At 42.1% G+C, this 12,561-nt stretch overlaps 1 protein-coding gene across 2 annotated transcripts in view; it reads right to left on the bottom strand.

Annotated features, from left to right (window-relative positions):
* The window catches only part of lmtk2 (lemur tyrosine kinase 2), a 119,736-nt gene extending 107,423 nt beyond the window's left edge, over positions 1-12,313 (bottom strand). The window contains exon 1 of one of the 2 annotated variants that reach the window (XM_078240618.1): positions 12,153-12,313. Coding sequence is in view for 1 of the 2 variants with exons in the window: in XM_078240617.1 (XP_078096743.1) it covers positions 11,736-11,820 (85 nt within the window). In the remaining variant the exon portion in view is untranslated. Of the gene's footprint in view, positions 1-11,735 lie in introns of both variants that reach the window. The other variant, XM_078240617.1, reaches the window with a different exon arrangement.
* Between the last annotated feature and the right edge of the window lie 248 nt (positions 12,314-12,561).

The following is a 12,561-nucleotide window of genomic DNA, read 5'->3' as shown; positions in this document are numbered from 1 at the left end:
TATATTCACTCCCTCCACTACTGAGACAGCAGTGTGAACTATATATTGCATGAGATGCACTAGCCTCCTTCAACAACATCTTCCAAACCCTGAGACCTCTGCCACCTAGAAGGACCAGCAGACATATGGGAGCAACCATCACTGGACAAAATCCTAAAACTTCCTTCCTAACAGCACTGTAGGTGCATATACACCAGATGGACTGCAATGGTTCAGAAAGGCAGCTCAACATCACCTTCTCAAGGACAATCAGATTCAGGCAGCACATGGTGGCTTGCCAATGACACCAACATCCCATAAAATATTTTTTTTAAACTGAAATCAAGACACACGATATGATTTCTTACTCTTTCCCCCAGGAATTCAAAACTCAAATTCTACTTCTAAAATTGAGGCCTGGTTTCACCTGATGATTATTTTCTAGTCTTCCATTCTCTTTAATATTGACACCACCCTACACCATTTGCCCAAATCCTTCAACTTAGAATCTAATCTTTTTTTAAAACTACGGGTGGGGGAAAAACAGAACCTGCTTTAAACTTTTCAGAAAACACTGGTTAGACCCCAGCGGGAGTACTCTGTAAAGTGTGGTGCCCAGAATTGAACAAAGGGTGTCAAAGTTTAGAGAGATTACAGAGGACATTTACAATAATGGTACCAGGGATTTGTTCTTTGTATTTTGAGCAGTGTGAATTTACTCATTGCCTTGATGCTGGGCTGATCTGTCGCTGCACCAGTGCATGGTAACACTGACCATGTGCATCATTGAGATGATGTGGAGATGCCGGCGTTGGACTGGGGTGAACACAGTAAGAGTTTTAACAACACCAGGTTAAAGTCCAACAGGTTTATTTGGTAGCAAACACCATTAGCTTTCGGAGCGCTGCTCCTTCGTAATTGAGATGCCAGACATCATGGTTAACTGTTTCCTGACATTATTCCCAAACTGACACATATATCTCTGCCACACTCACCACAGCTATCCCCAAGCTGGAATTTTTTATCAAGAAAGATTATTTGGTTGCATTAACAGTTCTTCTGGTGATATAACTAATGATGAGTTGAGGGGTGTAATGTTTTACAATGCAGTTCTGTTAAACTGCAATAGCTACCACTCTCAGCAGTGAAAGACAGGCTTCCTCCCTGAACAGTTGCTCTGCTCTCTTCTGCCTCTGCATTCACCCTCCTGTCAACTTGACGTCTGACACGGTCTCCCTATTCTGCTACATCTGTGTGCTTGACCTTTCCTACCTCACTTGTACTTTTCACTTTCTCTTTTTATTCTGTTTTCTGGTCTCCTCTCCATGTTTGTTCTTTGCTCACAGGGCTATTTCCTTTTTTAAACATTGCACTGTGGAATGATGGCTGCAACAGGTCAAGGAAACGGCAGAGCAATTTGGAAGTAACAGACTGCAGAAAAGAGAGAGATTGGAAAAACTGGGGATGTACAAGAAACACTATGTTTAGGAAGGAGTGGGTTATGTAAAATGTACAGAATTGGAGGGACTGGCGTATGTAAAATCCACAGCAATTGTGAAGAAGTAGGCTGTGGAATTTTCAAGTGCTTAAGTTTTGAGAATGATAGTTTCACTGGAGATGTTTGTGGTAATTGTATTCCTGAACAAAGTTGGAAATTGGGCCAACAGTTTAACAGATTAACTCACATACTTTCGAGGAGTAAGGGTGAATGATCTTGAAAATTAAGCAGAGGAAAACTGCACTTTTGCCTCTACATTGATGGTGGCAAAGGATTGACGTGAGAATTCCTTTGGTTAAAGCCTTGACGGTCCCTGGGAATTGCACTCTTGGGATATGCATAGGCATATTTGCTTCAATGCAATATGGAAACAGCACAGAGATTCCGAGACAATGAGCCATGGACTTTTGCAATGATGACGACATGAGACTTCAGTTACATGAGAAGCTGGGATTGTTCTCTTTTGAGCAGACAAGGTTCAGAGCTTATTTCACAGAGATGTTCAGAATCATGAAAGGTTTGATACAATAAATGAGGAAATGTTTCTGGAGTCAGAAACCCGAGGGCACAGCTTTAATGTCATTGGCAAAAGATGTGGAGATGCCGGCGTTGGACTGGGGTAAGCACAGTAAGAAGTCTCACAACACCAGGTTAAAGTCCAACAGGTTTATTTGGTAGCAAATACCATAAGCTTTCGGAGCACAGCTCCTTCATCAGATGGAGTGGATATCTGTTCTCAAACAGTGCAAACAGACACAGAAATCAAATTACAGAATACGGATTAGAATGCAAATCTCTATAGCCAGCCAGGTCTTAAATGTACAGACAATTCTGTTCTGCTCGGATGAGGAGGATCGCAACAGACACCTTCAGACGCTGAAAGATGCCTTCATAAGAACAGGATATGGCGCTCGACTCATCGATCAACAGTTCCGACGCGCCACAGCGAAAAACCGCACCGACCTCCTCAGAAGACAAACACGGGACACGGTGGACAGAGTACCCTTCGTCGTCCAGTACTGCCCCGGAGCGGAGAAGCTACGGCATCTCCTCCGGAGCCTTCAACATGTCATTGATGAAGACGAACATCTCGCCAAGGCCATCCCCACACCCCCACTTCTTGCCTTCAAACAACCACGCAACCTCAAACAGACCATTGTCCGCAGCAAACTACCCAGCCTTCAGGAGAACAGTGACCACGACACCACACAACCCTGCCACAGCAACCTCTGCAAGGCGTGCCTGGCTGGCTGTAGAGATTTGCATTCTAATCAGTATTCTGTAATTTGATTTCTGTGTCTGTTTGCACTGTTTGAGAACAGATATCCACTCCATCTGACGAAGGAGCTGTGCTCCGAAAGCTTATGGTATTTGCTACCAGATAAACCTGTTGGACTTTAACCTGGTGTTGTGAGACTTCTTATTGGCAAAAGAACCAGAGGTCAGGTGGGAAGAATTTTCTTTATATAATCAGTAAGCTTTGAATGATCTGGAATGTATCCACCTGAAGGAATGGTGGAAAAGGAGTCTATAATAACTGTTAAAAAGAACTTGGATAGCTACTTGAAGGGGAAATTTGGAGGGCTGCATGAAAAGGGCAGGAGAATGTCATTACTTGGATAGCTCTTTTAAAGAGCTGGCACAGGCACAACAGGCTGAATGGTCTTTTTAAGAATTACTGCATGGGAATTACTACATTGGCATGGTCACATTTTTAACCCACCTCTAAATGTCTTAACTACTGCAGTCCACCTGGTGCAGATACAACCGGTGTTGTTGGGAAGGGAGTTCCAGGATTTCAATCAGGTGACCGTGAAGGAAGAGCAATGTAGTCCCAGGTCATGGTAGTGTGAGACTTGGAGGGAAACTTACTGATGATGGTGTTCTTATGTATCTGCTGTCTTTGTCCTGGGTGGTAACAGATCGCAGGTGCTGTCGAAGGAACCTTGGAGAGTTTGCTGCACTGTATCTTGCACATAGTACAGGCTGCTGCGCCAGTGTAGAGGAAGCAAGGATGTGTGTTTGGAAGGTGCCAATCAAAAAGGCTGTTTTGTCCTGCATGATGTTGAGTTTCTTGAGTGTTGTTAGAGCTACACTCATTCAGGCAAGTTCCATCACAATCCTGACTTGTGCCTTGTACTTGCTGGTCAAGCTTTGGGGAGTCAGTTACTCATCTTAGAATTTCCTAGTTTCTGACCTGCTCTTTTAGCCACAATATTTATTTGGCTGGTCCGGTTTAGTTTATGGTCAATGGTATTTCCTTTAATGCTGATAGAGGAGGATTCAGCAATGGTAATACCATTGAATGTCAAGAGGAGATGGTTAGAATCTCTCTTGCAGGTGATGGTCATTGCCTGGCATCTGTGGGGTGTGAATGCTACTTGTCGCTCATCAGCCCAAGCCTAAACATTGTCCAGGTCTTGCTCCCTATTGGCACGGACTGCTTCAGCATTGGAAGCGTTGCGAATGGTACGGAACATTGACAATTACAGAGTGAACATCCCCACTTCTGACCTTATGCTGGAAGGAAAGTTATTAATAAAGCTGCTGAAGATGGTTGGGCCCAGGACACTATCCTGAGGAACTTGTGCTGCAATGTCCTGGGACTAAGATGATTGATCTCCAACAATAATGTCCCTTGTGCCAAATATGACTCGAACCAGTGGAGAGCTTTCTGCCTAATTCCTATTGACTTCAATTTTGCCAGGCCTCCTTGATGTCACATTCGGTCAAATGCTGCCTTGATGTCAAAGGCAGTCACTCTCACCTCACCACAAGTTCAGCTCTTTTGTCCACATTTGGACCAAGGCTGTAATGAGATAGGAGCTAAGTGACTCTGGCAGAACCAAAACTGGGCAGCAGTGAGCATGTTCTCGATCAGATAACTGCCATTTTAGGCAAACAGCAACAACAGAGATAGCAGTTGCAAACAAACAAATAATTTTATAAAATGTGATTTATTTGACTGGCTCATCTGCTCCCATCACCTCTTACCAGCCATTGACTTATTACTTACTCGCAAAAAGAAAGTAATTTATGCTACTGCTGTGTCAGCTGAATAGTTGACTCACTCCTCCTTGTTCAAAGTGCACAATTCAATTTGCTGATCGAGGAGCTTTTACATCTCGTATTGTAATCACACAATGGTATACCTAAAAACACGCAACATAACAAATCACAACAGCATTTCTCCTCCTGATACCAACCCACTTGTCTTATTTTGATTCATCATCATCTAGGAAGCACTGCAAATTAATACATGAAGTATAGGGATAGTGTTTGTAACAAGATTAAGCGTAACAGGATGCAAATTTTCTGTATGTGAACATTTTTTAAACAGTCAGACTCTTTGTTTGCTATTTACTCTAGAGGGGTAGGTTAGGTCAGTTGGCTGGACAGCGGGATTGCGATGCGGAATGACGCCAACAATGTGGATTGAATTCCCATTGCAAGCTGAGGTTATTCATGAAGGTCCCGCCTTCTCAACCTTGCCCCAGGTGCGGTGACACTCAGGTTAAATAACCATGTCAGCTCTCTCAAAGTGAGGGACAGCAGCCTATGGCCCTGTCCTCTAGGACTTTGGCAACTTTCATTTCATTCACATTTGGTTATAAATTTCACTTCCCCTCTCCCTTATATTATTTAAGCAAATCTACTCCATTCTGTTCATCACAGGACGATAAGCTAATTTTGATAGTTTTCTTTAACAGTCATTTGACAGCACAATCAAGTGAACCGGCAGGCAGGTTATTGGCTCTTTGGGCCATGTAGAGCTGCCCATGCACATGAAGGGACCAAGTAGAGAGGGCAAGGGTGAGATCTCATTTTGCAAGCCTTTGCACTTTATGCATTAAAAAAATGGTTAATCTCCAGTCCAAACACACCTGTTCGCAATATTTGTACCATAGTATTGGTGGTACACAAATACACAAGAATTAGGAGCAGGAGTAGGCCACTTGACCCCGCACCACCATTGAATAAGATCATAGCCGACCTGATTTTAACCTGAACTCCATATTCCTGCCATAACTCCATAACATTTGTTATGTTGCGTGTTCTTAGGTATACCATTGTGTGATTACAATACGAGATGTAAAAGCTCCTCAATCAGCAAATTGAATTGTGCACTTTGAACAAGGAGGAGTGAGTCAACTATTCAGCTTCAGCGAGTAAGTAATAAGTCAATGGCTGGTAAGAGGTGATGGGAGCAGATGAGCCAGTCAAATAAATCACATTTTATAAAATTATTTGTTTGTTTGCAACTGCTATCTCTGTTGTTGCTGTTCGCCTAAAATAGCAGTTATCTGATCGAGAACATGCTCACTGCTGCCCGGAAAACATTTCACTCCCTTGCTTATCAAGAATCTACCTCTCCCTTAAAGATATTCTAATAAATAGATTACAATAGAATTCTAATTATTACACTTCAATCAAAAGGAAAAATCTGTTTTCTCCCTTTGTTCCAGTTATGACTACCAAACACCTATGAATATAGTCAATGCTCATTCACAGCAAAAGTACAAAAAGATTTAACTGGGCAAAATGGAAAAGCTTACTGGCTGAGGCAAGAAAACTTTCTCTATGTAAAGTTGGAGTATCAATGTCAGTCAAGATGAAATTCAAACTGAGACACCAGCCATTAAGGCATTAATGTGGACTCAAGCCAAGAATAACAAGGTGAAAGGACAACATTAAGAATTCAAAACAGCATGAAACCAACAAATATTCAATTCACTGTCTGGACACAGACATTTACAATAGACAGCCGGCAAGAGTACCACTACTAACAACAACTAAACCATGAAAACAGGTTCAATTGTAATCTATGGTAAATTGATATCAAGAACCAAAAATGTTTTACTGTATTCCAGAAGAAACAAGAGACTGTTTGTATTTATGGGATTTTTGTTCTGCACCCCAAAGCAGTAGTAGGATTGTTAATAATGCACAACAAATATCTAGTACAAGGTCCAAACTTCTGCAACTGTGTTGTTACACCAACTGCTGGCCAAGACGTTATGTGAAGTAGTACTCCAATATCCCATTAAAAAGTACCTCAAGACTTCAGACATTGATGCTTCAAAAGGAGACTGATACTTTGTGCATCTGGCAGATATATTTTGGCAGAGACATTGAACAACATTGACGTTGGTACTGTGAACTGACTGCAGGTAGTAATAGTTAATTAATTGATTATAAAAGTGATACAATTTGCTATTTCACAAGTTAGGATAACCATATAAGATTGAGCTGCAAGAGGACAGAAAGCAACAGTAATCACCTTTGGGATCCAGTCGAATAATATTCCAAGTGGAAGTGCAACATAGTTCAGAATAATGCACAAAGAACAAAATGGATGACCTCCAGAGTGAGAGAGACAAGGTCAAGCTCAAGTTATCCTTGGGTTACTAATACTAATGATGTGGAGATGCCGGCGTTGGACTGGGGCAAGCTCCGGACGGAACAGCTAGTGGGGTTCTGCGGGTCCGGGAGGCGGGCTGTGGGGGTTGCTGATAATGTGACATAAATCCAACATCCCGGTTTAGGCCGTCCTCATGTGTGCGGAACTTGGCTATCAGTTTCTGCTCAGCGACTCTGCGCTGTCGTGTGTCGTGAAGGCCGCCTTGGATTGTGTCACATTGTCAGTGGCCCCCACGGCCTGCCTCCTGGACTTGCAGAATTTCACTAGCTGTTCTGTCTGGAGACAATACACATCTCTTTAACCTGTGTTGAATGCTCCCTCCACCCACATTGTCTGTACATTTAAGACCTGGCTGGCTGTAGAGATTTGCATTCTAATTGGTATTCTGTAATTTGATTTCTGTGTCTGTTTGCACTGTTTGAGAACAGATATACACTCCATCTGACGAAGGAGCTGTGCTCCGAAAGCTTATGGTATTTGCTACCAAATAAACCTGTTGGACTTTAACCTGGTGTTGTGAGACTTCTTACTGTGCTTACTAATACTATCCATAGATACTTGTTAGACAAGTACGAGGTTGACAGTTATTTGGTAATACGATCCTGAGCAAAATCACACCACTATTGAGCAAACGATACCCAAAGGGTGGAGGGAGAGGGGACTCAAACGTTTTACTGATTTGTTTGTAGGTGGGACCTTTGCCAGTTTCAATGAACTTGCAGCCAAATTTAACCTGCCTCAATCTAGTCTTTACTGTTATTTTCAAGCCCGACATTTTGTTCGCTTTCGTTGCTCATCCTTTCCTCAACCACCTCTAAATACATTATTGGAAGGGATTTTGTCACTGCCCCAAACTCGGAGGTTTTATTTCAAGGTTTTATGATCTCATGCTATCGTCCAGACCCTCTCCTCTCCACAAGATAAGAAATCACTGGGAAACAGAACTTGAGCTTGACTTTCCAGACTACTGGTGAGAAAAAGCCCCTTCTTAGGATCAACTCCACATCTGCTTGTGCTCAGTTAAGCTTAATTCAATTTAGAGTTTTGCACAGAATTCACTTCACCAAAGTCAGGATCAGCAAGTTTTTTCAAACACAAACAACAAATGCGACAAGTGTTCTATCCCAACCCCTGCAGACCATATCCACATGTTCCGGCTATGGTTGAAGCTGGCTGATCCTTCTTTGACCATCTGTCCAAAGCTCTAGATATTGACTTGAAGCTTTGTCTTTTGATAGTCATATTTCAAGTCCCATCTGAACTGGCTAAGAGTGCATTTGCTTAATTTATAGCCTACAGGCCAATTCTATTAACTTGGAGGTCGCCCACTGTTCCATCCTGGTTAGGAGGGAATCATGGTGGCACAGTGGTTAGCACTGCTGCCGCACAGTGCCAGGAACCTAGGTTCAATTCCAGCCTTGGGTGACAGTGTGGAGTTTGCATGTTCTCCCCTTGTCTGTGTGGGTTTCCTCTGGCTGCTCCGGTTTCCTCCCACAGTCCAAAGTTGTGCAGGTTAGGTTGATTGGCCATGCTAAATTGCCTCTTGGTGTCCCAAGATATATAGGTTAGAGGGATTAGTGGGGTTACAAAGTAAATCTGGGTAAGAGTTGGTGCAGGCTCAATGGGCTGAATGGCCTCCTTCTGCACTGTAGGGATTATATGTCCTTTGTTCATTTGGAAAAATATTACATATACTATAAGAGGGTCTACTGGGAAATTTTATCATAGATAGCAGCCTTTTGTTTCTTTCTTTAAGCAGTTAATTGTCAACTTTTTTTTTGCAGAGCTTTTGTTTGTGCCTTAAAAACAAAAGCAAATTAGTGCAGATGCTGGATTCTGTGCAGCTTTGACAAAGGGTCATCTCGACTAAAACATTAGCTCTTTTCTCTCCTTTCAAATGCTGCCAGACCTGCTGAGGTTTTCCAGCATTTTCTGTTTTGTGGTCTGGTTTGTGCCTGTTTTGTTTACTGGGGGAAGCTGCTTCGTTGCATCGTACTTTGTCTGTCTGCTACTTATCCCTTTTGAAAACCAATAAATAGAATTTATCAAGACAAATTAAGGTGTTGCAAAGGCAGATAAACAAGAATAGTGGCAGTATTAAAAAACTTTGGTAGGGATACTGACTGAAGGAAATCATGGAATGGGTGGATGAACTTTTGTTAATGGTGGGGAAAATAAAAGGAGAGCGGTGAAAGGTTGTACTGTAGTCTATGTTTGACACAGATGAAATGGAACAATAGAAAGGGTTTAAGCTAATGTAATAGGGGATGTGGGGGAAATCATTGCTTAAGGGAGAAACAGTAGCTATTGTGACTAAGTAGGAGGCTTTGTTACAACAGCGAGAAAATACCTTCAGATAAAAGGGGTAAGAAGGATGCTTTGAAATAATGAGAGCTAAAAGTTCGACTGTAGAAGAAGCAAAGGATATCAAACGGTTCGGATGAAAGATCATTGACCAGGAACTTTAAGTCAGTCTCATTCTCCAAACATACTGCCATATTTCAATTTTTTTTATTTTTAAATTAAAGAAAGAGACATTTCTTAATTTAGTTCGAGGAAATGAAGGGAAATGAATAAGTAATGTGAGATAAGTTAGAAAAACATCACAACAGTACAATCTAAAATGCAACCAAGTAAGGACAATGAATATTGATTAAGTCACAGATTCAGATACCCCTTTATAACATGCTGTTAAAATCCTAAGGAACACAGTAGATTCACTGATGATGTGAAGGATGTGAATCTATAACTGAGGTCCTGTTAAAAGTTATTAAAATTATGATGTATTTTAATCATGAATATGGAAAGATCATTTCCTCTGTTTGGGAAGGGATTATCAATTTGAAGTAATCGCTAATTGAGTTGAAAAATTCAAAGAAATTTCTTCAGAGGGTTGTTGGCAGTGCAAATGTTTTGAGAGTCGTGGGAATCAAACCAAAAATCAGCTAAATGTTTAAATCAGAGGGAACCCACCCACCGTTGCAGGAACTCAAATACCAATAGCACATCCTCTAAAACCAACATTCTATTTGGAACATATTCCTTGTCCCTCCATTTTTCAGAAATCCCAATCATATCTCAATAATTATAGGTAGATTCAAATCCATATTCTCAGTAACTGAACTAATTGCTATTACATGAAGTCATCCAAATTACACACGGTGCTTTTATTAATCAGCTGATGATGGGAGAGGAGAGAGAAAACCACACTTCATCTGAAGAAACTGCCCAACTCTAAATTCTATCAACTACAAACAAATAAAAATGGCCATGACTAGCTATGACCTCCTTTGGTTTTATACCCATTGTGCGAACTATCTTATTTAAATAAGACAAAGCATTGTAAAGTAGGGCGACTAGGTGTGCATATGCAACATGCATTAAGCTCTTTACTGAGTAAAACAAATCTCTCATCTTTTCCTTGCACCCTGACAGCTCACTGATTAGGAAGCACCATAGATAGAGGAGGGAGGAAATGAAGTTCTTCACAATAGCATTTGCATGTGTTTGGTTGCTGCTGCTTTGGCTTTCAGCAGTGCTACCATTCACAAAACTGAGAAAGCAAAAGCAAATGATCACTCTATGCTTTGAAGTTAAGCCATTTTAAATGTAAGAGTATTCTTTAGATCCTTGGGCTTCCCACCCCAAAACCAAGGTTGCACAAAAAAAATAATTGCCTTCAAATCCATTATGTGGAGATGCCATTGACAGGTGTGCAAAACTGAAAGAATCAACCTTTCCTGAAACGTGTTTTCTGGAAAGGTACTTCATGTCTCCCACCCTAACTCAAAACTTGGATTTGTCATGTTGTCAAAACATATTCCCTACACTCCATGGTACAGTAACATGAATAGTCATTCAATAAATTAATACCGAAATATGCCAAATGAAAATGCATAAGCCATTTTTTTTACTGAACATCTGGGTAATGATTAAAGTAGATCATCACTGTAATATTTTGGTGGTTTGAAATAAAAGGTGCAATATACTTCCAACCATCTGTTTCACTGCATAAATTAGTCTGATTGCTATCAATTCCAGTTTTCACATAAATGAAACACAGGAACTGCAGTTCTGCTCAACACCAATATTATAACAGAAATCTTAATCACCTCTCCAAAGGAAACGACATACAAGCAGCCAATTCAGCCAAAATTACAACATGTTCTAGAATTAGGAAGCTGGTTTTGAAGTGGATTTGATGCAAAAACAAAAAAATTCAAGCCTAAGATGCAGTTCAGCCACTTTACAGAGCTGAACTGGTAATTAGCATTCTGGTTTTAAAATGGCAGATATTTTAACCCTATACAATTCCAAACTTTGTCACTGCAATGATATATTTGGCTTTATATAGTCCGTAGCTCAGTTGTGGAATTGAATGAATTGCATACAATGCTGAGATGACATTACTTCATCCGAGATTTTCCAAGATGGCAGGCAGTCACTTTTGAAGGCAGCTTAAATCACCTGAATATCAGGACAAAGAATCAGTTTAACAGAGAGGGAGAATAAACTGTGAAACTCCGTCTATCTTCATTCAAACAAATAATACACTCCACAGCTACCTATGAATAGTAGCCTATGTAATTTATGGATTAAGTGATCGAAAATTGAGGCGACGCAGAGGCATCCAGTTACAAATCTCAGCATAACATTCAGATTTTTTTTAAAATAGGCAACTTCACACAAAAAAAACCAAACCAATCATCCACATCATTTTTTGCAGTGTATTTCCACGCAACCCAATAACTATATTTTTTTTGCACGTGGACAATTAATATGCTTACAGCCAAGTGTTTTTTTTTGTGCGATTTGATGGATGCAATGTGAACTGACCTGCACCTGTTTGCGGAAGTGGAGCACCTTGGACGCTGCGCAATGCCAACAGTGTCAGTAAGAGAATGCCGGCGCGTATCGCCATTCTCAGCTGGGATGACTGTTCTCCGTCGTCAGGGACCCGAACGATCGTCGATCTGAAGCATTTACACGGTTGGACCGATTCCTCCCCCCTCCTTCCCCTATCAGTTAGCGTCGATTTTAACAATAAACCTTCCTCCGCCCGCCCACCCACCAAACCAACCACTAAACACCACCGGCAACCTGCCGGCAGCCGCTCTCGCCCCTTGCAGCGCTTTTCTTTCGGATTTTTCGGCAGCAAACAGTCGCTGGAGTTGGGCCACAGAAACTCATCCTTACTCACAGGCCCCGACCGCCGCTCAGCGCCGATGTTCCCCTCAGATCCCAGCCCCTCACCATTATTTTTTTAAAACGGTCTGGTGACAAGCTGGTTGCGTTTTTTTTTTCCGCGGGTGACGATGTTTTTTTTCTCTCTCTAATTTGCGCTTTCGCTAGCGATACGACCGCCCACCTCCCGACGCCTTTCCCACGGCCGCCATGATGCACAGCCCTGCGTCAGGAGAGACGGCCTGTTCCGGCCCACCGCCCTGATTGACAGGGCTCCTGGACCAATCGCGCGCACCACCCTGACCCCAAGCCTCGAAGGGGCGGGTGCAAGTGGGGGGGAGGGGGGCGGGACTACCGGCCCTGGAGGCGGTGATTGACGGGCTCGCTCCCGGAACGTTGCGTCACTCGCCTAGCAACCGAGGCAGGCAGGTAGAGGGACAACTTGAGGGGCAGGCCCTTGCCAAGGTGTTGTCTGAGT

Source organism: Mustelus asterias, chromosome 23 (assembly GCF_964213995.1).
Source record: "Mustelus asterias chromosome 23, sMusAst1.hap1.1, whole genome shotgun sequence".
Taxonomy (NCBI): Eukaryota; Metazoa; Chordata; class Chondrichthyes; order Carcharhiniformes; family Triakidae; genus Mustelus; species Mustelus asterias.
Note: the sequence above shows the minus strand (reverse complement) of the source record. Positions and strands in the feature narration are given on the sequence as shown.